The 26,520-nt window shown below is 31.5% G+C and overlaps 1 protein-coding gene across 1 annotated transcript in view; it reads left to right on the top strand.

Moving 5' to 3' along the window:
- Nucleotides 1–26,520, top strand: part of LOC149426329 (RYamide receptor-like) — a 180,029-nt gene that overhangs the window by 76,289 nt on the left and 77,220 nt on the right. Inside the window, exons 2-4 of the mRNA XM_089636425.1 lie at nucleotides 2,625–2,778; nucleotides 3,752–3,954; nucleotides 15,063–15,211. Coding sequence (XP_089492551.1) covers nucleotides 2,628–2,778; nucleotides 3,752–3,954; nucleotides 15,063–15,211 — 503 coding nt within the window. The 5' untranslated portion in view covers nucleotides 2,625–2,627. The remainder of the gene's footprint in view (nucleotides 1–2,624; nucleotides 2,779–3,751; nucleotides 3,955–15,062; nucleotides 15,212–26,520) is intronic.

Genomic DNA, 26,520 nt, shown 5'->3' with positions numbered 1-26,520 from the left:
CACTACTATCAAAAAAAAATACTACAGCAAACATACATTTATGTACAATGAATTATCTAAGTACTAACTAACAACAACATTTATGTACACTCCCCTTCCATACACAAGCAAATGCTTTCAATGGAAGAGTAGTAAAAAAACCCAAGATGTAAAATGAATTATGTACCATGTAAACTTATTATTAAAAATAAAAAATAATTCCAAAAAAAAAAAAAAAAAATCCCTCCCACTGCTGTGCAAGGCGATGTTCTGAGAGTCCTGCTGGAGAGGTCGAAACGTCTCCTTCAATTAATTTCTTCACGCATTTAGTGGGCAAAGGCATCTGTCACCAAGATCCAGACAAACCTTACCCCACGAACTAAGCACCCCTGCTAAGTGAACCACTTGGGGTGACCTATGTCAGAGATGTTAGTTTTTCAATACATGGTTCCCGGGGTAGCGGTACCATTACCCGCTTTTCAAATTGAATGACCATTTTAAGGATTTTTAAAATGAGGATTTATAAATTCATCTAATTAAAAAAAAAATCGCAGTTCCTAGGTTTATTTATTTCATGAGAACTTTTCTTTGAGTCTTCTTAGAGAACTTTTCTTGTAAGAGTAAATGGCGTTCATTCGTTAGTCGTGTTTTACAGAAAATCACTATTCCAATTTAGAAATGCTACGCAATTTCTCCAAGTATTGTATTTTGCAACTGTCGATTACTGCTTTCATATCTTGTCAGACCTGTATCACGATGAAAACACTGTTTTAATTACTGGCTGCCCGTTAATTCCAATTACACGGAGAATAATAAGTAATAACATTTTAAACAGTAGGATCAAATCATTTTGCAATAAGGAAATCCTTTTGTGAATGTCAAATTTTTATGTTTTAAAATATCCTTATTTTTTACGTAAAATATTATTTACTTACTTGTTTACTTATAACTTTGACGGGGTAATTTTATGAACAGTTCAGTATTTTTTTGCCGTTTAATATCCCCCTTTTCCAAGAACGAAAGGTTTTCATGTATATGACGTTGGATTTTTCCATTTAAATATTATTCCACAAATATTTCTTAAATAAAGAACTTGGAAAATAATATGCATCTTTCTTGTCGAGTAAGTAGTAAATGTTGTAAATTATTACATTACTGAAGCTGAAAGTATCCTTATTATAGAAGAATAAATATAATATTTTGAAAAATTACATGACGGTCCTCTTTCATTAAATTCATTAATTAATGGTTTATTGCAGATTAGAGATAATTACTTAACCCGGAAGCATCATGTTAAATAATTAAATGAATTGGTTTTGTATCTGCAGATGGTTGCAAGCTCGTTTATAATTATTATTTTTCATTCTACTAAAACCAAAATTAAAATACATCCTTTGAGAAAAAAATTGTCAGAAAACTGCAGAAAAGTTAAAATCACCTTTTTTTTAAACAGCAGCAGATATTGAATTGGCTACTTCTGGATCCGGCGTCATAGATCTTTCGTCTATGTCACAGAAGTCACCTTGATGTAATCTAACTCATTCTTCGCCACCTTCCTCTTCCCCATCTCATTCTTCTTCCCACTACTTTAGCCTCATAACATCAATCGTGGATGCCATTGGCTCACTGGCTCCAGACGGTCGAGTAGAACTCTCCAATTCCGACAATAATTCCGACAATAATTCTAACAATATTTGTTCCAAAACGCGATAGGAACTCTTTTTCATAATTATTAAATTCAACCAATAATGAGATTCAAAATTGGATACCGGAATACTTAAGCGAATTGAATTCTTCCAAATCCAAAAAAGTAATTCGTGGATTAACCGATTCGTTCGCCAAAATTATTCCCTTGTAGATACGCAACTAAAGCTAAATTGCCTTTTACGTGAAAATATTTGTAGCTCATTGAAAAATTAATAGGTTCATTTCAGCTGAGAAAATCTTGACTGATCCTTTGTGCTTACTTTATTACTTTGCAATTTTCTCAATCTGTCAAAAGATTATTGTTTTAAGACGTTTAAAAACACCGTTATTTATATGTTTTTGTTTCATTCTTTAGCTTCTTAATATTTACTAAGAATAACATTTTTTCCATCCTGTACAAACTACACAATCAAGGTTCCCTTATGCCTAGTTAACATGAGGACAGGACAATGTTATATTGTCCTTGCTTTGCCCCCATTTTCCTAGTGTGAACGAAAGTTTGGAGGACAGGACAATGAACCAAAGCATTGTCCTAGAGATAGACGGAAAGGCTATCTCCGCTGAACAATGTATTACCCCCACCACCGCGTCCGGCCCTATTGTCCGCATGTAAACGCGCTTAGACAATACTCGTATACATACTCTTTGGACAAGACTGTAGGAAAATAATAGGCAGTCGCTCCACGGGTACTAATCGGCTCTCAGCGCTTAACGAACTCGTATATCGGTTTAAAAATGTAGCGTAAATGGAACAATATAATACGGCTTGGTATACAAGACCTAACATTTTTCGCGATCTCGCTCGTACCGCCGTTTTGAAGTGTTATCCACGATTGAACTACGGTCGAATTGTTGCATTAATAATATTGTATTGTCTTGTATATAGTCCTCGTGTGAACTCGGAGTGTATATCCTATTTTTTGTTTGTTTTGTTTCAGACCATGACCTATCACCGTTTGAACAGTTCAATAACTGTGCCAATAGATGTGACTGAGGTATCGCTTCTGGCTGATTTCTTCTTTAATCGATCTCTTCTCAACAATATCCAAGATAGGGGCAATAATTCTAGTATTGACTGGAATCGGGAATACGGTAAGCCATTATAATATCTCAAAATGCGGGAAAACCTATCATTGTTTTGGTTCGATGAAATATCCGTATATTTTATGGAAAAATTGAGTTATGCTAGGTTTTTACACATATCATCAAAATACCGTGTTTTTCCATCGAGATTGAGCCCACGAATAAATTTGTTATTAAAACAGTTTTGCTTTTTTTAAAGCAATATTTTATGGGATACATAGCATGACTGCCCTGAGACAAAGGATATGGCAAATCTCATGCGCGTCTTAACATATTAAAAGAACAACAACAAAATAACTGTTCGAAGTGCCCCGCAGTCCTTTGAAAGGCGTTTATGTCTCCGATTAATATGTTGACATTATAATTTAATTTGCCTACCTTTTATTTCTATAAGCTGTGTGCAAGTCGAGAGCAGATGAAAATGTAAATACATAGAGCAAAAAACCGCTCGCTTGTTTTAATCAGGCGCTCTTTTGCTGGCGAGTTCCTTGTTATGGTTATATCTAGCGTTCCGCAGTAAGCTCTCTTTTCTCGCCTTTCACATAAACGACGCACGTTTCTGAAATATTGGTTATGGTGAAGCTGTCAGCGGTTGGAGGTCATAGTAAAGTAATGGCCGAGCACACGATCAAGTTTACCATCGACTTTGCACCACACTTCAGGCTTGATCAATTTGCATGACAAGTATAACTTGATCAATCTTTAAGAAACATGCATTCTTGAATGTGTGTGTGCGCATTCGTCAGTTCAGTCAAAATTACGCAGTCAAACGTCCTGTGACAGTACTATAAAGATTGCCGCGACCACTCAAAGACGTGATCTCACATGAACTAAGGTCAGTTCAAATATAATAGAATGTGTGTAGCCACTATAGAAGAACTGCAAATTAGATCAATCCTTAAGTATCACACAAATTGGACGGTAAACTTGATCGTGTGTCCCAGTCATTCACACTTGAGCACTGATTTAATTAATTTCGCAGAGAGTTTGTACGATGTGCCTGCCGGGCTGATAGCGCTGCTGTCCTTCTTCTACGGGAGCATCTCCGTAGTGGCGGTGGTGGGCAACTCTCTGGTCATGTGGATCGTGGCCACCTCCCGCCGCATGCAAAACGTCACCAACTGCTTCATCGCCAACCTCGCACTGGCGGATATCGTCATTGGACTCTTCGCTATACCATTCCAGGTAAAATATGATTTAAGATTTTCACGGCCAAAAGTATTTTTGTTATTTGTTTTTGGGGTGTTATGCCGTGTTGCGCTAACTCCTTCTTTAGCCAACGTTTCGGACAGCATTGCAGTGTCCATCATCAGGGCAGATGTGTTGATAATAACTCTTGTTGCAGATGTGTTGTGCAGATGTGTTGCTATATAACTCTTGTGCAGATGTGTTGATATATAACTCTTTTTTGAAAACATCTATTTGAGATACGATTTTGTTTCCGTGGTGCAAGAATGCAAATCTTCTGTGGAAATTGAACCACTTCCCGACCATGACCCATAATATATTTAAATTTACCATTATGTTTTTAATTTATTTATATTTAATTTTACCCTTTATTTAAAGAGAAGCAACATTGTACCTACCTAATCAGTGTCTCACCAGTACAGGTGTGACAATAACAAATCGTTTATGAAAATATTTGTATTTACCTTTTACCCATTCTTATTTGTTATTTACTTCTGCATATTTAGCTTATTCATTTTGTTACTATTTTTGTTATTATCATTTTGTTATTATTATGTATTTAAACATCCATGTATGTAAATTTTTGGGCACCATGCCTGTTTTATGAACTTAAATAAAATAAATATAATACACAATACATATTTTATAAATCGAAAATATTTGGATTTTCATGAACACGTGTTCCGATATATTTATATTCGTAAACCAGTTAATTCATTCGTTAAGGCCTGCAAAACCGTTTTTTACCGGATTACCAATAATTTGAAAAGATTATTAATAAATTAGCAGTTCTCATTTTCCACAGTGTTCATTATAAATATGGACCAAGAAAAGCTTATTATTTTTTAATTAAACAAAAATAACAACCAGAAGGGTGATACCAAAATTCTCCATACTATATCATGTAAATCTTTAGTATATTTCTGGAATACCAGGTGATAGTTTTATGAATTATTTTCTGAATAAACTTGAACTAATTATAACTGATTATTTATCAATCTATTTTTATTCATCCGCTAAACCAGATGGACAGTATTCCTCAATGTTTTAACCGGGGCTTCTGGAATACGAGATAAGCCCAGATTAGAGTATAGAAAATAAGGAACTCACCCGTCACAGCTGGGGCACAAAGTCTGCCAGATTCTTGAAGCTTTACTCAAAATATGACTGTTAAAATATAAATTCACAATATTGTATTCCGCAATTATGGTCATATTATACTCATTAGGTATATATGAATCCTCTTTGTGTAAGGTATTATTTTATACTGAGCAAGGTGGGTATAACGCCGACCGAAAATTGGAATTGGAAATATTGTTGCCAAACAACTATATATACCAATGAAAAATTCCGAAAAACTATGGAATAAACTTTCAGAGTTTTTCATTGGTGTAAAGTATAATAAGTAGGCTCCGAATGAGAACTGTACTGTCTATATGTTGGTATATCTATGGTTTTTAAGGACCAATTTGTTTCATACAAAAAGCCCGAAGATATCGATCAAGTGGTTCATTTATGCACTGAGCTCTGCAGAGCACCAAATGAGAATTCTGTCACTTTATTGACATCTTGCAACAATTGCACCATTAATAGGGACATTTGGATGGATACATTGGGTAGGTAAGACAACTGCAAGATTGATTTGATATTAAGATTTCCCATCCATGTCTTTGAGAATATATGCCTACCTATTCTCATATAGATTGCGAAAACAATCGTTAAGCGATTATTTCAAAACTTAAGTTTACTTTTTAAGGTAATCTTTTTTTACTTTTTATTGAATGTTTTTATGTTTTCACAAGTGATGTATATGATGTCCCCCAAGATTAGAGTTCACATGTGTTGTGCAGGATATTTTAGAAGGTTAATTTAGATAATTTGAACAAGGAAGACTTAACACTTATACACAATTAAAAAAATTACCACTTTTTAAGCATTGGAACTTGTTTAAAGTGTAAACAAAAAAAAATATATGAAATAAAATGGAATAAAAATTAGAATGGTTGCAACCAGTTCCATATTTATTTTTTATTTTGTTAGGCAAGAACAAAAAATATGGCACGTCCCCGTTTACAGATTGAAATCAAATAACGAAACGCTCGAGAAAAGAAAAGTCAGAACGAATTTTTTGAATGTACGAATGAATGATAGTGAAATGGCTAAAAATATAATCAAACATAGCTAAATGAACAGAAGTCTAGGGTTGCCAGACGTCCTTTATTTTAAAGGACGTCCTCTATTTCAGACCTAAAAATTGATGTGGTCCTCTAATTTAAAATCTTCAATAGAGGACAATCCTTTGTCATTTAATTTGGAAAAAATAAATGAATCAGCGTGATTTCGCGTGCTGCGAGGCGGCGGGCGCGGCGCGCGCGCGTTCTGTATATTAAAGCCTCTCCTGACGAAAATTATAGACGATAAGAAGTGTGAAAATGTTCTTGAAATTTGGATTCAGATTCACAAATCTACGGATGAAAACAAGAATCTGCTAAAAATAATACATTACTATTTTCCATCCCCGTTTCTAATGCCCAAGACGAAAGGATTTTTTCCTTGTGTACGAATACGTTGACCAAAAACTGAAATAAGTTAAATATTGATACTGTAAAAGCAGAACTACAAATAAAGTCGAACTAACATGAAATGCAAACAATTTTATAATTTCATTATAGAAAACGAAGAAGCTCTCAGAGCAGCCAAAAGTAATACTAAATATTAACTTTATTTATTACTTTGAATGCAAAATGACTAATTAAGGTCGTACTACTTACTTGGCTTCGATTAACATTGTGTATTAACATTGTTTTTTTTATTAATAAATGTAATTACTGATACCATAACAGCATTTTACTAAAAAAATATTGATGTCCTTTATTTTCATCATATGTCCTTTATTTAATCGTATCAAATCCTCTAATTCATAAAACGGGAGCTGGCAACCCTAAACGGAACGCATTAAAAAGAGATAGAGCCACTCAAAGAATATATTTTTCTGCGTTCGCTGTCTCACTTTATTTTATTTGTAAAGCGTGGTGAATAATTGTATTTATTGAAATAATAAATGATCTTTGAGTACATGCGAAAGGAAATAAACTTCATTAAATTTGTTTTTTTCTCTAGAATGATTTGTGCAGATCTCAAAAGCAAAAAAAGAGCCTAGAGTGACGTGTTTGTGGCAGCCGATGACAGCTTGTCTAACCGACGGACTTACGTACGATACTAAAAGCATAAGTTTGTACACAGGACCTTGTTATCTAACTTAACCTTACATCCCATTTAATTAATCCAATACTTTCTTTTTTGTTTCACAAAGAATTTGCCTGTATTGTGTATTTAAAAATTTAGAAGATTTTGCAGTCAATTAATTTGCCGTTTAATGAGTAATTATTTTTAATTTACTTTATTTAAAACTTTGAAATGTTAAATCGATTGTAAGCCCGCGGGCTGGATTAAAACGTGCAGCGGGCGGAATTAGCTCTAAGTTTTAATGAAAATACTTGGGCAATTAAATAACAATTATCGTTTATCCCCGGATGAGATCACATAATGAAAAAGAGTGTGGTTTAGCGTATTACGTTTTAGTAATTAAGTGTTCCAAATGTTGGTGAACAAAACAACATGTCACCCTTGTAATCAGGTACCGGATTAACTTGTTCAATTAATTTTGCTGGCGTCACACGACATGCTCCACTGTATTATGTAACTCTATCTTATCAATATAAAAGGGTAAAATCTGTAGATAACCAGAATGTGCCATCACGAGATTAAATACGTAGCTACTGTATAAGAGAAAATACACCAACATAAATATTATAATTATGTACATATTATAGAAATAGTGAAGACATGAAGACATGAAGTGTGAATGCAAAATTTAGGATTTCAGTTTCAGAATATTAAGATTTTTAAAATAATCGTTTCACTTTGGACTTGGTGTCGCTTATTTTGTTTTTCATTTACATAGCACGTGCTTTTACTTCGTAAAACTTGAAGGATTTTCGGATCATAAAATCACAGGTAGACGTGATAAGGCAATAAGTAAGGTATTTGATTTTTTATTATTTAAAAGCAGTCTTTTCGGCATCATAATAATATTTTACTTTGGAAATTCTTAGCTTTTGCTTCCTACGGATTTAGTTGAGATGTTTGTATTGAAACTTTTAAAAGCTTGCTACGTTTACTTTTTAGAATCTAATCAGAGTACCTACTTTAAAAGTTTCTTCTCTGATTATATATTTGCTTTCCTTTTTTCCAATGATTCGGAACAAAATACAAACTCAGAATAATATTTAAGCAAAAAATATTTTGCTTTAGGTATTTCTTGGGGATTAAATTTTTGTGCCTTTCCTATCGATCTCCGTGGTCGAGGAGAAAGGTTTTCGACTAGCTATCCGAACGTCGCGGGTTCGAATCCCGGCGTGGAAATTTTATTAGATGAATTTGTGTTATCGCGATTTATTAATTAAAAATAATATATCGTATACTTGCGACAATCACTTGCGCATGTACTTGCGATATCGCCCTGGTGTAAGATTACCATTAAAATTTGAAACATTGCTTGAAATGTCTTTGGCCGTGCTTAGTGACCAGATCTGAATAGCCAGGTTCTACTTCACCTTTTTCTGCCTTATCTCCTTTTCCTCGCCATAACTTTCAGCCTCACAAAATACCTGATAAAGGATACCATAGTTTCACTGGCTCCAGACGGTTAGGAGCAGTTGGGACTCTTACGAGATGTTCACATTAAAAAAGACACATGTTTTTACGAAGACTTTTATTTTAAATGTTTCTTATTTTGTGTTGCGTTGTTTATAGTTGTAACTTATTTTTTAAATATTAGCTTTCGGTTTAGACATATCCGTGTTTTTTTAAACATAAAATTATACAAGTACACAACTAGAAAGATGTTTTAGGTGGTAAAATAAGGAAACAGGGCAAAGGTGATTTACAGGGTGCTATTATTTGGTTTATTCTTATTCATCTGATATTTAATTAAAAAAAAAATTATAATGTTTGTAAGTCGGACAATTTATACTATGTTTACACGTAGGTTTTTCTTCACTGAAACCGTGGCCTGTTTCTAACAAAAAATTGAAAAACTCTAAATAGTTATGATTCCGTACAAAGGTTTCATGTTCCCTGATCCTAGTTTTCCTAAATTTTATTTTTACAAAAATCCAAACAATTTTTTAAAAGTTTTAGGGAACTAATGAGCCTTGCCTAATTATACAAACCTCACAGGACATATTATTGTTTGCTTATATTTTTTTCAAACCATTATTATCACACATCGCCCTGTCAGAAATGATGTACAATTGTAATCTAATGAATACCTATATGTACAATATATGTCAGTAAATAATTACTGTTGAGAAGCGGTTTTCTTTTGATGTTTTATTCGACGGCAAACTTTTATAGCTTAGGGTACTTTCCGGAGTGTGATAAAAACGAAATTATCGTATTGAAAAAGTGATACAATCATATTTTTTCATTAAAGCTAGAGAGAAAAAAAGATAAATGTTTTATTACTTATAATTTATTGGCGGTTAATGTGATAGTATTACTACGCGATCGTCTGGACGATGTAGGCCCTCTGATTGGTCAAATTCAAATTGAATGTTTCGTGTAAATTCCGCTAACTTGAAAATTAAGACCCGATTTCATACTAAAATAGGATCACCAGATTTCTTCAAAAGCATCGTTTCTGCTCATATAATTTTAGGATAATATCGAAGAAAATATGTTTTAGAAAGTTCATAATCCATTGGATTAATTACATTACAATGAAAATTATCCACAGTTACGTGATTATGTTTGACGTTTATAAAAAATCATGCGTTCATTCAATATCGCCGATACGCACAGCTATAGATGGCCGACAGAGCGCACCTCTGGCGGTATAAAAACGAACCAAATGACTGGCGCGAATATTTAAATATCGAAAGTGTGATCACTATTCAAAAGATGATTTGCAAACTCAGATTCACTATTTCCATTTAGAGCCCTGAGATATTCTTTAGTTCTGACTTAAAAGTTTCTATTGGTTCTACCTTTGTAAAAGAAATTAAAATCATCCCAATTGAGTTTTTAAAGTCTTGATTTTTTGTTTGATCTTTATTATTGAGAATATATTTTTTCATTATTATGAGTGTAAAACGCCAGTTGAATAGTACCAGGATTATTTTTATATATAATTTTAGAAGTATCGTTATCCACAAACAGAATTCTACGCCATTGTTTATTTTTATCTTTAGAAATACCGTTTGAAGAGAATATATTTAATTTTTTTATTTAGTATTTCAACTATCAATTTATTAGAATAACCGTTATTAAGTGCTGTTTGTCTTATGAAAATATTGTTCTATGGTTATATGCTATTTTGTTTTTTTTTCAGGTCTTAAAATACTTCACACACGATATAAAGCATCGCAAATAAATATTTCAGAAATTTTAGAAATTAGGAAACATGTTAATATAAAATTAGATATAAGTAAGAAGATTTTTTTTATAAACTCTCTTTTAAATATTTTCCCACTTAACTGGTCTTTCCCGTCTAACGATATTTTAATTCCTAATTCTTATAAACCCAGCCTACACTTACCCTCCCCCCTCCTTCCACTTCTTCTTTCTAATTGCAATCTATATTTAATTTTTGACTTCGGTGTATACACAATAAAATGTACACATTATATTTATTTATTAATTGGACAAGGGCATAGCGCCGCTTTTGTTAGATATCACCTCAGGGGCGCTATATTGTAATAATCTACCTTTATATATAGATTTTTACTCTCCTAATGAAGGTGTATATATAATCTAACTTAAAACTTAATTAGATACAGTAACAGTTGTAGGTAAAGAATTACCACCAGTTGGAGTAAAATTAACACCTTTTAATTAAACCGACTGCTAATCTCATCGCACAATTACTCTCCTTTTATTCATAAACATGGGTCCAGTTAATCAATATGTAATAATCTATTATTTCAGTCAACTTTGTTATAACTATCTTTAATTGTGACAAACTATACGATATTGATTCAACTTATAGACATTGACGGTTGTAACACATATCTAAGCACTGCAAGTCTCCTATGAGCTAATTATATTGGGTACGATAACAGTTAATATCAGTTGTAGACATGTGGTCACTAATAGTGTTTCATTTGAAATAATCCATCACAAATACGTAAAATTTCATTTATTCAAACAACTGTCATTCTTATTATGCGTAAATTTAGCATGTTATTATTCATTAACTCCTTCTTGTTTCGTGTTTTAACAATATATACCCTCTCTCTGTGAATGACCTTATATCTATCTATTAAATTTAACTGTTGTTAGTATCACTTAAAATGAGCGAAGCCCAACTATGTGCCGCCCGCAGGGCCTAGCAGAAAAAAGCCCACGGAGCGGGTTTTTAACTACTAGTTTTGAATGATTGTCGGAAATTCTGTCAAAACCTTTTATTATGCATTTATTTTATATGAGTTATACTTTCCATATTGGAAATTCCATATGAGTGGCAGGATTGCTAATAAAGGAAGTCAATAAAAGGTAAATTGGAGGAATTGCATAATAAAATAATAGAACTTTTAAAAATTCATCAAAGAAAAACTTTAAAAAGTAACAATAAGTATGACAAATAAATTTATCGTTACTAAGGATGCTATATTGAGAAAATGGTTTAGGAATGAAACACTCAGAAAATATAAATAATGATTTACCATAAGTTTATACCCATCGATGCATGGGTGTCATGTTATACCCATCACGAGATCCTGGGTTAGATTCCTAGTTGAGACCGTTAATTTTTTTTCCTGTGTCTCTTTCTATTTCATGTTTCATTTAGATTAATTAGTATTTTCTTCTTCTTCAATGAAAATTAATCACTTTGTGGTTAATCACCAATATTTAATCAAAGTGATCGACATGTTTCTAAACCAATGGTTTTTTTGTCATGATAAACATATAAATAATTATATATCTAATTAACTGTTTTTTACTAAGTTAAAATGACACCCGAAAAAAAATTACAATAATTGTTGAGGTTTTATTCGGCAATATTACACATTTAAAAATATTATCCTTTTGTAGCAATTAAACAGGACTCGGAAAGTTATTGTGGAGTTGTTTTATGTTTTAAAGATCTCCCACTTTAGATTGATTTTTTTTTTCAAGAAAGTAATCATAGTGCGATTAATGCGATTAATTAATGTACTCTCGCAGATAATGAAGATAAATAATTTTAGAAACCAACAAAATAGGACCACTCTAATTTTCTCTGTTTTTTTTATTTTGTAAACTCTTGGAATTTTGGAAATTATCTAAAATACGTACTCGTAAAATATAATTCACTTTTTAGTGGCTTTACTCAAAGATACTTTTCATTTTATTTATAAACTTTAATACTTAGAACATTTCCTACAAATAGAAAGTTAACAAGTAACCAACAGGTACATTCACCTACCGTATAAGTATCTCGTGTACCCATATATTGTATAAGTAGGTACACTAGAAACTTTTATATACGTAAGGCGAATTTACTTATTTTTAGAAGGCTCAATTTATTTTTGAAGGCACTGTCTAACTTTCTATTTAAAATGCGAAACAGATGTCTCTCGTAATAATTAGTTCTTTTAATACGAAAAACAGAGAAATTTTACAGCTTAAGTTTTTGTTAATTAAGGCCGACATTATCAAAAACTTTAAAACAAATAACTTATTGAAATAAATATAAAAAACGATGGTATTAAAACGACATACCTTCTAAGTAATTGAATTATTTAAGCCAGTTTTAATTTTTGACTGAGGTAATTAGATTTATCTTTGTAAACCGGTATTTTTTTCCTAATTGAGATAATTGAATCATAAAGTAATATAAGGTAATCTAATATTGAGTGACAAAAAACCAAAGACAATATAAAAAAATGACTTTCAAAATTAGGTAATTAATTTAAAGATTTTTTTTCATTTAGTTATGGAGTAGGTATTCATATTGATATTGCAACGTTTTATGCCGATTTATCACTAATGAATGAGCTTTATATTTTAAAAATATTATCTATCCGAGGAAAGTTTAAACAGAAATTAATTCATATCTCGTAATTCAAAGAAAACACAATCAATACTTTTGCCGCAACACCGATACAAGTGCTCATTTCCGCAAGCAATAATAATAATAAAAATGTTCGTTTATTTCAGCAGAACATAGCGGTGAGTGCAATACTCTTTCTGTCAGAGAAAAGCATACATATCGTAAATTACATGATGTTTAATTGAAAATAAAAATATAAAATGGCAAATGTATTTAGCACTTGTACTACGGTAGCTTGAGGGAAATTATCCATCTATGGTGTATGGGCGCGCCCTGCCGCTGGGCGACGGCCTGGACGAGAGTGTTTTACGATCCCGGTAGAGCATAACAATAACAATAATATATTTTAAATTAATCCGGTGAACGCTTATATTCAAATCGAAAGACGTATTGCATACCAAATCATTGCTTTATTTCAACTAACCCAAAGTAATTATCTTTCTACCTCGATTTCATAAGAAAGCTTTTTAAAAGTCTCGCCATTACAGATTTATTAAGCTATCTACAATAGGTTTTTGAATCCGGTGATCAAAAGTTCTTACTTCGTCACTACATGTTTTCTGTATAATTTTATTTGTATTTTGAGGTCCTTCTCTTATCTCACAGAGTGAATAAAAAATCATATTGTTCTGAAAAGACGATAAAACTTAACAGTTTCTAAACCCTCCGCTCTTTATACAAACTCAAGTAGTGAATAGTGTATGAGATGCGTGAAAAATAAAGATAACATTAAGGTAACTGCGCCTGCGCTTCACATCAAAGTAAGAAACTCCCAACTACAAAATATTATAGGGTCGTTTGAGGAATTCCAAAGTGGAGATATTACAGGTATTGTCTTTAAGCAGGTGTATTCGTGCCTCGAATCTCTGACATCTGTTAAAGAATAATTAAATTTTTGTATATAATATTTAATATTTGATCTTCGCCTTTTCGTATTTTTGAACAATACAAATGTTTCCGACCAATAATAAAAATAAACGTTAATAAGGATCATATTCCCTTTGTAATAATATTAAATTCTGAAATGTAAGCTTATCCAGCCCACGTCGAAAAAAAATCGTAATCCTAGTCTAGTATTTTACCAAACTCACTTGGTTGGAATGAGTTGTAGGCACATGGAAAAAATTCTAATCACGTTAAAGAAAAAATTACATTCATGAAAAAAATTCTAAATACGTCAAAAAAATACGTTCATGAAAAAATCTAAAACCGTTAATGAAAAAATTACATCAATTAAAATATTCTAATTACGTTAGACAAGACGCAAAACCTTGACAAAAAATCACCAATATATATTTTAGTCTATTGAAAGGTACTCGTTTACAGTTCTGAAAATAAATAATTAATATCGGCGGGGTTTTTAAAATGAATCGGACATGATAGTGACGTTTAAGAAAAATCTTACTTAATGAAAAAATTCGTAATGACAATAGAGAAATAAGAGCTTTACACAGTTCGTAACTGCGTTTATTTATTGGGATTTATAGAGATTATGAAAGTGTTAGATTTCAAGTAGTTAGCCTTTTGAACACTCACCGAACATTTTAATATTTGGAAAAAATCAAATCGCAATTTCGTCTATTAGCATGTCTAGAAGGTATCTGATATTGACAATAAAGTTTTAATATTATTCCAATTTTTAAAACAACAGCATGTTTTCTTTGTATTTGTATAAGTATACATAAATTCAATTAATACCCTTTTCTGATCCATTGTTTTGAAATGTTGTACTGCAAGAACACATTTTGGACACAAATGTAACACAGATGTGCTAATATAAGGTTTAAAAATGAAATGATACTATGATGCAATCTTAAGTGGGAAACATGAAAGTGGCTTTAAAAATGTTCAGTTGCAGGTAATTTCATTCGAATTAGCCACTTTGTACTTAATCTAAAAATATAAGCAGGTTATTGCGTGCGAGATACTATTCTCTTCGTATACATAGATACGTCGTCACATTAGTTAAAAGTTAAAGTAATGTGTGCTGTGTTTTTTTCCATGCCAGTTCCAAGCAGCCCTTCTGCAGAGATGGAACCTCCCCCACTTCATGTGCGCCTTCTGCCCCTTCGTGCAGGTGTTAAGCGTTAACGTGTCTGTTTTCACACTGACCGCGATAGCAGTGGACAGACACAGAGCCATCCTTAACCCACTCAGGTAAGATACCATAATTATTATAAACTGATATTAATTTTTATTTTCAGCAGCACACATTTAGATTAATATTTAAATACATAGTATTAACTTAATAGTATTTTTTTAATAAAAATAAACTAACATCACTGTGTGGAATTAGATATGACGAGTATTGTTGCCAATTTGACGCTCTTAAATAACTTTTTAAAGGGTGTGTTTTATCTTTCCTGACAAATAAGTTATCGTGACACCAATTTATTCACAAAATAAACATAAAACGTGTGTTTCATAAAACTCCTAAATAGTAAAATCATTCAAAATTTGAACTAAATTTGTTTAAATCTCATCAAATTTGAACTAAAAACTAACCTATAAATAGACTTGATATAAAGGTACTAAATTTAAAAAAAGATCTCTACAATTTACACACGATAACGAATTGGGAAAATCTTTGAAAAATCTCTAACAAAATCATGATTTTCTCATAGATTTATGAAATTTCATTAGCAGTTGTGTGAAGTTCAAATCTTGGACCGCTTTTCTTTTTCTTATTCTCAAAAATATCGGCAGGTAGTTGAAAAATATCGTTTTCCTGGATAGTACCTATAAAATTAAAAACAGGAATGATAGCTTATAAAAGTGATTGAAAAAATATTTACCATGACTCCCATCTATATTAGAGTTACTTTGGACAGGAGCTTGAACTACTGGCAACACATGCAAACAGTGGGAAAAACAATGTGGACAAGGCTCAACATAGTAAATAAGCAAACTGGAACTAGCTGGGGATAAAACACCCTTACAACGGCAAATATTTCGTCAGCGATGTTTGAATGCGGTGCGGTGCAGACCACCTAACATGCGGTCAACCAATGCCCGCTGCATTCACTACCCGGCAGGATTGATGAGGTCCACAGGGCGACGCCTGGGGCCCTAGACTGGCTTATTGACCTAGTTGTTCCCTTCTGACCCCCCCACCATAGGAAAGAAAAATAATGGCTAATAAAAGATAATAATTTGGAATAAATTGTGCAAGCAAAGAATGAAACATCAACCCTAAAATACTATTCCACAAAACCTCCGGGGAAAACCAAAAAATACCGTGAAATCGGAATCATAATTGGTTTTCGTTCGCATATGGATTTCTTGGGACGGGGCTTTTTTATGTGTTTAGCGCACAATAGTCCCCAGTGAAACTATGGCATCCCAAATTGGGGTATGTTATGAAGCTGAGGATAGTGGGGGGGGGATGGGGGAGAGGACGATGGTAGAGTACCAGTCTATTCAGATTTGGTCTCTAAACATGGCTAAAGCCATTTCAAGCAAAATGTCAATTCTGAAAGGTGGTCATATACTAAAGCGATATTGAGAGTATCTTCCCATCTGGGACGTGTCGCAAGTATACTGTATATTATTTTAAATGAATGAATTGTGAAATAGCACAAATTCATTCGATAAAGTTTACTCGCGCACGCCGGGATTTGAACCCTTGACTTAAAGATTGCTAGTTGAGAATCTGACCGTCAAATATCTGGGATTTGTAAATTTCCATGGTTTGTTAGAACACACATCAGTACAACTACAGAAAGTAATTACTTTTTCAGATATCGAAGTATTCAAAATTTGCAAGCAAAAAAAAAATATTGACTTCATTGACAATATATCTCTGTATATTCGTATTCACATACGTGTATACTGGTAGTAAATACTTATATCTGTTACAACTTTTAAACATTGTAATACCTTAATAATTACCTTTGAATTCGAATAAATTTATTTTATACCGGAGTACCTACCTGTGCGTCGTTTAAAAAAAGCATCTGGTCTCGTCTAGTTCTGTCTTAATTTTTAAATGATCTTGTTAAAAAGATAATTGATATAAAGGGTTTACCGGTTCATTTTTTAAATATCTTATTAAAAATAATAATAAATGTTTTATTATCTACAAATAGTAAGTGATATCCTAATTAGGATCTCCCGTGCTAAGGATTTAATTTATTTATTATAAATATGTATTAAGTAGTGTTTTATTTCTCTGATGTCCCTATTTTTCGTTATTTCTCAGATGTTTATTTGAGATTAAAAGCTTAAATGAGATTTGAGATTATTTGAGATTATTTGAGATTAAATGTTGTGATTTTTTAAGAAGACTGGGATTTTTTTGTAGAGTTAAGTGATTTTTGTTGAAATATTTAATATCGGAAGGGACAGTAAGTTCTCATGCGTATCTAATAAAACATTTATCAAAAAACCTACTCCATATTATATATAAGTGAGCGTGTAGAGGCACTTTGGAATGAAGTGCCTCGAATAGGGTTTTTGTGAGTATCTCCAAGCGTTACATAATAATAATTATTGTGAATGCGGAAAAAATATCTAAACCCCATATTAAAACAAAAGGAGCAAGGTAAGCAAGTAATGAAAATACGTCACAAAATTTATGGGGGTTTGTTTTTATTAAATACATTTTTCCAAATTGTTATATTAAAAACTCCTCAGTAAAATATTCGCGTTCTACAACAAATAATTTCCGCGTGCCGGCAAAACTCTTCAATTAAGATTGTTAATAATAAACCTTTCGTAGAATTTTAAAGGAATTTCGCTATCACAATTCAAAAAGATTAACTAAGACAATTACAAATATGAGCTTAATCTATAACGTTTCAAAGTCAAACTTGTAGTAGTTACCTGCGAAAAGTCACGTACGCAATGCGAATTTATAAATCAATAAAGAATCATTAGAGCATATATTATAAGTCTTGTCATAAGATTTTGGGCCAGACAGCGGATAACGATAAATTCGTAGACGTCTTTAGAAAATAAGGGTTTATTTGAAATACCCAGAAAAAAAGCTTTTTATCTGTCTGTGAACTGAAAATAAGAGGGCTTCAATTTGGTACTTAATAAGAACAAGAGGTTTAATGTTTCATAAATTCTTATCTCTACAGTGGAAACTGTGATAACCAAATGGATTTTGGGTATACTTGTAACCTCACACTACGTTAGACTTTCAACACCAATTTCATTTTGGGTAGGTACTAAATGCATGGTGACCTAACTTATAATTCAGGGGATGGCGGATGAATGGTTACTTGATCGTAGAGAAGTGTTGCACGTTACACTTCATAGCTTTAGAATTTGTATGCTAGTACCAATGGAGTTGTGCTGAATAGATAACAGATTAGTCTGCAGGATAAAAGCATACTTGATGATGACTTACCTACTCTAGCTAAAAAAAAATCCAAACACATCGACATTTTTTAATGAATACATTTTTTTACACATTGCCACACCTTAGTTACTGTTTATTTATTACCTACCAGCAACTTGGCAACCACTTACAAATAATAAAATTATTTATTATAATGATTACACTTCAGCAAACTCAAGAACATCAGGAAACATAAGTAAATCGACTCTCGACGCTCTAGGCGAATTTAATTCATTTTCTCGTGTCCAGATCAATAACGCCTGAAGCCCCTACCCTCGCTTCAACAAGTGTTTATTTAATTCATAATTATATTGTTGTCAGTGTTTACCTCAATATTGTGCATTATATAATAACAAAACTTATGAATCTCCGGTGAGTCATTGCATTTAATAGCATGAATTAATCACACACCTTTGAATACAATAACATTGAAGTAATCCACAACTATTACAATGCACTAATCGCTTAAGATATACTCATTTTCTAGACCAAGTTCCTCTGTCGATGGCAATCTTTGATGATTTGCGAGAGCTCTTCCTAACATAATATATAGATACCACTTGACGTGAAATAAATTACAAAAACTGTGCTGCACAAATGATTTGTTAATAATTCTTGCTCCAAAATAACATTCGGCCAAAAAAACACACATGTTTAGGTAACAATAATATTTAAAAATAAAAATGTTAATTTAACAAACCAAAACAATCCAGTGGAAAGTTTTATCTATTTTACATATAATTATATTTTTCAAACAAAACTTTTTATTTGTAATAACAGATTAAAGTGAATAGATATCTGTCAATTAAATATTATTCAACATTTTTAAAGCGTTCTTTCGGAATTAAAAAAAGTTTTCTTAGAAAAATACCGACTCAAATTAAATTTATTCTTTATTGTCAGTGTCGCATAACCTTTTAGTAGTTATTGAAATAACATTTTCAAACACAGAAAAAAATTAAAATTGTGGAGATGAATGAAGCGGTTGATCCCCATACCTTCATATAAAGGGAATCCAATAGCCTCAGTCACTTCTTCAAGTCTCGTGTCATCGCGTCTAGGTCCCATTCAGGTGTCGTGAGTTTAATTCCGTGGCTAAGTCCTGCATCATGATAAAAGCAAAATCTTGGTGATAGTAGGAGATTTTAAAAAATTGTCAGGTTTTTAGTAATCTGGCAACGTGATCATTCTTTTTTCATTACAAAAAAAATTAAACAATTAAAAAAAACACATATATATATTTATATATTTATATATAAATATATATATGTGTTTATTATATATATATATATATATATATATATATATATATATATATATATATATATATATACATATCATTTATATTACATATATTATATATACATACACACATTAATCTCACTTATGGAATAAAATGGAACAAAACTCTCACAAGAAACTCAAAAGTGGTAAAAGAGATGGCGATATTAAAAAATAAAACTGTGAATTAAAAAAGACAAATGAAGCACATAAATATAGAATGTTCACAAACTCTTCTGCCTTCGGAAAAATAATAAAAAAGATTTCCTATAATCGTTGAAATCGTAAATGAAGAAAACACCGACAAAAATTAAGAAAATAATACAAAGAAATGAAGATATCAGGGCTAAGAATGGACTGTAAAATCAAAAAAATAAAATAAAAAATAAACGTACAAAATCCATTCTCAGATAGCATTTCCTTTGGACATTTACCGATAAACGAGGGGAAGAATTCATGAAAGTAAAAACTGATTTTCATACTAAAATTTTCCGAAACAAAGCTCGAACATTTTTGGCTGCATATGAAAAAATGAGTATCCACTACTTTCAAAGCGTGATATTGCAATTCCCATACAATTACAATTTTCCTCGACCTACTTAGACGAATTCGGTTTTTCAACTCTCACTACAATAATAATAATTAATAAACATTGGTATTTTCTTTGGGGTACCTCTAAAATTTCTTGATTTGGTAGGTGTACTCGTACCTTGGACACAAAAAAGTTTGCGGAACACTATCTTAGAAGACACCATACACCAAAATCACGACATCAAAACAATTTAGGGAAAATACCAAGATGAAAGTTATACTACAATACAAACAGACTAAAGAGAAGCAAATAATGTGTGTGAACTGTTTGTGAAACGTTTAGCCGATACATTTTCTGCGGCAAGGAAGCCCGAGTGCTGCCTATTCACTCTCGTAGAGCGCAGTCGTTTTTAAGGGATTATTCTTAACTCCAGGCAGCGCTTACCTTTAGGTAGAGTACAACGCGAGAAACGGCAAGCTGTCATAACATAAGGCAGTTCCACTGGATGCCTAATAAGAGCAGTTATCTTGGTGAAGATAAGAAACAAGGGATGTTTTATAGTATTGTAAGATCGTGGGGAAGATTCCGAGATCTTGAGCATCGTGTAGATAGATATTTGCTGATAAACTGATCATTGCACTATTTGATTACAGATTTAATATCAAAGGTTACATTCCCACAATTTCAAATAAGTTTATTATGAGTACATCCCGTGCTCGTTTAATTGAAACACTAATTGGCTAATATTAAGTGAAACGAACATAGATTTTCAAGGCAGATAACAATCCCTTAATCACAGTAACACAATACCTTCGTTTGTGGTATCGATGAAACCCATTAACGAGATAAAATGTTCTTTATCACTCTCAAATTAGTTCTCACAAATACTGCTATTTGGTAAGGAGGAGGAATACCAACTGTCTAAATGTAAATTCTCGTATAGTTGCTTTTTGCAATTTAATGTAATTTGAATTCGCAACCTGTATCCCTAAAGTTTGCGGCCATAACCACTAATCAACTTATGTTTTCAAAGAGAAGTTCAATCCTCTTATTGTTTGCGTCATTTTAAAGTTACAACTGATATTCTATGGAGACTTTCCAAATGAAAAAAGTTTTACGATAAAGCTCTACTAAATGGCTATACGAGGTAAGAATATTAAATTGCTGGTTTTACATAGGTTAGCTCGCGTAACTAATCCTTACCCTAGTGTAACTAACCAGTTTTAAATTTTACCTTAATATAGATCCACTCAAGTCTCTTGTACTATTTTTTTCCGTGTTACAGTTTTTATTAGTAAGAAATTAATATAAAAGTGAAATCGCAACTTTTCTGCTTCCAGAGTAACAATTTTAGTTTGTACGTATTGAAGTACGCCTAAACAAAGAAAGTCAAGATAATTTACAGCAAACTCGAGACTTATCTCTTAAAAAAATCGTTTCCGTAAATAGAAAATCAAGTTAACACACTCATTCTTCCAGAAAGAGTATGAAGTACTTACCTTTAAAATTGTGTATTATGGATAGACTTTATGGAATAAAATCAATAAAATAAACCTCTCCACCACATATTACTTCGAATCAATTAATTTACCATGCGCCCTAATTATTTTAACCGCCTTTTAATTAACAACCCTTTTTGGCTCGTGTTGTAATAATAATAATGACATTGTCATTGCTGTTCAATTTTTTTTACTGATTTATATATTTACGATACCAATCTGTTGCACGAAAACAACTTTGGTATGAAAATATCGTTTGAGGGCTATTTCTTGATGATACATGTTGATGTTATACGATTTTACCACCATGTAGGTAGATCTAATATAAAAAACGATGATTTCATTTTAGGAACAGTATATAAATAAATTCACGCGTTTGAGTCTTCTACCATAATGGGTGCAATGTAAAATACCTTCACATATTCGTAGGTATATTATAATAGTATTCATTATTCATTGCGAGGATTATTTTCACTCGTGTTATCAAGGCCTTCCTGAATATACAATATAGAACTTTGTTCCGTAAATCGTCATAAGAACTTAGTCCTCTGTTAATGACATTGTGTAATGTTAGATCTTCTTTATCTCTTTACTTCATAATTCTTAACAATTTATCCCACAAATGTGAACCCTTTCACAGTGTGACAGAACACGACATAAATATATGAAAAATGAGGGTTTGGCATAGAAGTAAAACATTATGTCTAAACACTAGTTCAAAAATCGCTGTCAAGATGGCGGTAATGACAGACCGTTTCCATCTTTGAATAGAGAATAAACAGAGAAAGTGCCTTAATAATAGAGAGAGAGAAAACAAATAAATTACTTATTAGCATCGCACTCTTCTCTTGCCATCGCGCATTCCTTGTGCTAGTAATTATTCATCCCACAGACTAGAATAATTTCATCGCCTATGTTCTTTTTTAAAAACTAAATTGCCAAATTTCTATCATCTATCCCAGTACATAAAGTAAATAAAGTGTTACTAGTAAAAAACGGCAGGAATTTCATTTCACCGATAAGGGAAATATGAGGAAAGCATTTCTGTCAAATATTTTTTTAGTTTATTTGATCGTTTAGACACGTTTTCTCGTAATATATTAAAGTATGTTGTAGTTAATATTGTATTCATCGAGAAGCTTATTTTTAATGACAAAAAACCGGAAGAAATTTTATATTTCAACAATTAAGCAGGCAGCCGTCGATTACACTGGGGCCAAAAATAATAGTTTCGTACAAAAAAAAAATTGAAAAATCGATCTAACAATGTAGTTTCGTTTGTTACAAAGTACTCCTTTAGCCATAGCACAAAGATATTAGCAGGTAGAGGCGATTTACCCATTCCTTCTACCTGTCACACCCGAGACCGATCACTCGTGTAGTTATTGTAATATACGAATATCATACGTAATTACACGAATGAATTTTTTGCTTCATTTAGCATCATTTTTAGTAATCAATATGTTTTAAGTGATCTATGGTTAAAATTAAATTAATCATTTTTTGAATATCTCGGAACTATACAATATAAAATCGGGCTATTTAAAAATCTGTCGGAAAAGAGATTTATTTTGATATATATATCGTTGGCACTCAATTTTTTTTTACGTAAGTTACTCGTATAAAGTAGTAGATAAACGTTTGAACTCAAAGAGAAAACTTGGTGTTCTTCTTTTATAGAACTGTTTTTACTACAATTGTCACCAAATACATCAACTACTCCGTAGTTCAAAAACGATAACAAGGTACATAAGGCACCAGGTCAAAAAATATCTGAAAGAGGCGAGGCTAAAATGCCATGTGAACCCTAACACTGTGGTTGCCATTACAGATGATGATATAGACATTGCACTCAAACAAAAGCTGGGAAAGCAACTGAGTGTGAGGAAGTTCTCCCAGACTTTCTGAAACATGCTGGGGCGACGGACGGATCTATGGATCGCAAAACTATTTACTTTTACTTGACGGTTTTCTAGTCCCTCCCATGTCCCTGTATGCATGATTGTTAGTACGAAATAATGTATGCATATTTACATTAATAGTAACTCAAAATAGGGACACATTAGAAATGTATTCACCTGATGGTTTGGCATCTAAAGTGAAATAATAAAGAAAGAAAACAATATTTACAGGTAAAAGTATGATTCCAATATCGAAAGAACATAACATATTAAAATGTTTCAAACAAATGAATAACTGGATATTAACATATTCTAATTAATATACATGTTAATATACGCTATTACTCTAAGAATGACAAAGATTTAAAAAAAAAATGTTTGTAATCCTTGGTTCACACAAAATTTTTATTTTTGTGTGAATATAATTAAATCAGGATTACTGAAATACAAAGTTGTAACTACTATTACTATTAACCTGGTCTAGTCTATTATTTTACTATTACTTGAGCATTTCGAATATATTTTAATTTTATTGTTTTTACTTATATTCTAATTTTCTTGTAATATCGGTTGTGCCACTTCCGCTCTATTATTTTTTTGTATTTATTCATACACTTATTTGGTTCCTACTTTATAATAAATTACTTAACAATGTAAAAACTTTGTTAGAAATTCCAAATTACTTAAATATTTTTTCATAGAATATAAAAAATATTATTTATTTTAATATATATTTTCCCATACAAACAATCCAACTTTTTTTACCTAGAAACTACCGTAAAACGTTGGAATTTTGAGAAAAAAAATCTTTTTTACTTCTAGCATCACATACAATCACCCCCCAAAGTTAGTAATCTGATAGTATTATTGTCCCAGCGTCTGGACGATGTAGGCCCTCTGATTGGTCAAATTAAAATTCTGTGATTCTGATAAATTCTGCATAGGGGGTCTGCAGGCAAAAAATACCAATCTGCCCCTCAATTTTAAGCAACCGTAAGGTTCATTTCGGTTTGCAGGCGACTGGATACAAAAAAATAAGACATTACAAATTAAGACACGATTTCATACTGAAAAAGAATCGCCACATGTAATACGATATTTCTTCAAGAATATCGTTTCTGCTCATACAATTTTTGGATAATATCGAAGAAAATATGTTTTAGAAAGTTCATAATCCATTGGATTAATTACATTACAGTGAAAATTATCCACAATTACGTGATTACGTTTGACGTTTGACGAAAAAAGCACGCGTTCATTCAAAATGGCCGATACGCACCGCGGCAATAGCTCCCGACAGAGCGCACCTCTGGCGATGTAAAAACGAACCAAAAAACTGGCGCGAATATTTAAATATGCAAATATACTTGACCATTGCGTTTCATCAGAAGATTTCTTCTGGAAGTTTATTTAAACTTTGCAATGGCATTTTTTATTTTTATTTATTATTTTTTTTTGCTTATTAATTATATCTGATTTTATATTGACATGTTTTCTAATTTCTAAAATTTCAAAATTATTTATTTGCGATGCTTTAATCCTGATTGTTTATTTATATCTTAAGAAATAGGGTAAAAATACCATTTGAAGAAAATATGTTTAATTTTTTTATTTAGTATTTCAACTATCAATTTATTAGAATAACCGTTATCAAATGTTATTTGTCTTATGAATATATTGTTTTATGGTTACATGCTATTTTTTTTCAGGTCTTAAAATACTTCACACAGGATATAAAGCATCGCAAATAAATAATTTAGAAATTTTAGAAATAAGAGAACATTCCAACATCGGCGACATTTATTTTTTAAAATTAGCGCAATATAAACATGCACTCAAAAATTATTTTTCCATAATGTAACTTTATATACACAATATTGACATGTTGAAATGAAATGATGATATTTATCATTGTTCTTTTTTTGTTATTTTTGGTAGTGATACACAAAATAATTGTATGTTATTTTTAAGTTTAAAACTATTATTATGTAATAATATTATTTTTCTTACTTTTGTACTCTGTTATATGTTTATTTATAAAAGGCAGTATAGCCGTTTATGTATTTAAAATAAAAAATAAAAAACATGTTTATAAAAGCAAATATAATTAACAAGAATTTTCATTAACTATCTTTTAAATATTTTCCCACTTAACTGGTCTTTCATATTGTAATTCCTAATTCTTATAAACCCAGCCTACTCTTACCCCTCCCCCCCTCCTTCCACTTCTTTTTTCCAATTGTAATTTATATTTAATTTTTGACTTCGGTGTATACTTCGTTCATGAAACATGTATTGGTTGTATATAATAAAGTGATTTTAAAAAAGTTATTTATTTTTTAATAAAATAAAGTTTAATCGGATAACATTATTTTATCTATTTCCGTTGTATATCAATGCATACGTACATAATAAAATGTAAACATTAAATTTATTTATTAATTGGACAATTTGCATAGCGCCGCTTTTGTGAGATATCACCCCAGAGGCGCTATATTGTAATAATCTACCTTTTTATATAGATTTTTACTCTCCTGATGAAGGTCTATATATAATCTAATTTTAAACTTTATTAGATACAGTCACAGTTGTAGGTAAAGAATTACCACCAGTTGGAGTAAAATTCACACCTTTTAATTAAACCGACTGCTAAACTCATCGCACAATTACCCTCCTTTTATTCATAAACACGGGTACAATTAACCAATATGTAATAATCTATTATTTAAGTCAACTTTGTTATAACTATATTTAATTGTGACAAACTATACGATATTTTTATTTATTTATTTATTTATTAACGCCGATTATAGCGGCTTTTACAAAAGAATAAATATATATTAATTATTATAAATAGATATTGATTCAACTTATAGACATTGACGGTTGTAACACATATTTAAGCA

Source organism: Hesperophylax consimilis, chromosome 1, assembly GCF_061612785.1.
Source record: "Hesperophylax consimilis isolate HC1 chromosome 1, BYU_Hcon_1.0, whole genome shotgun sequence".
In the NCBI taxonomy this organism is placed as follows: domain Eukaryota; kingdom Metazoa; phylum Arthropoda; class Insecta; order Trichoptera; family Limnephilidae; genus Hesperophylax; species Hesperophylax consimilis.
Note: the sequence above shows the minus strand (reverse complement) of the source record. Positions and strands in the feature narration are given on the sequence as shown.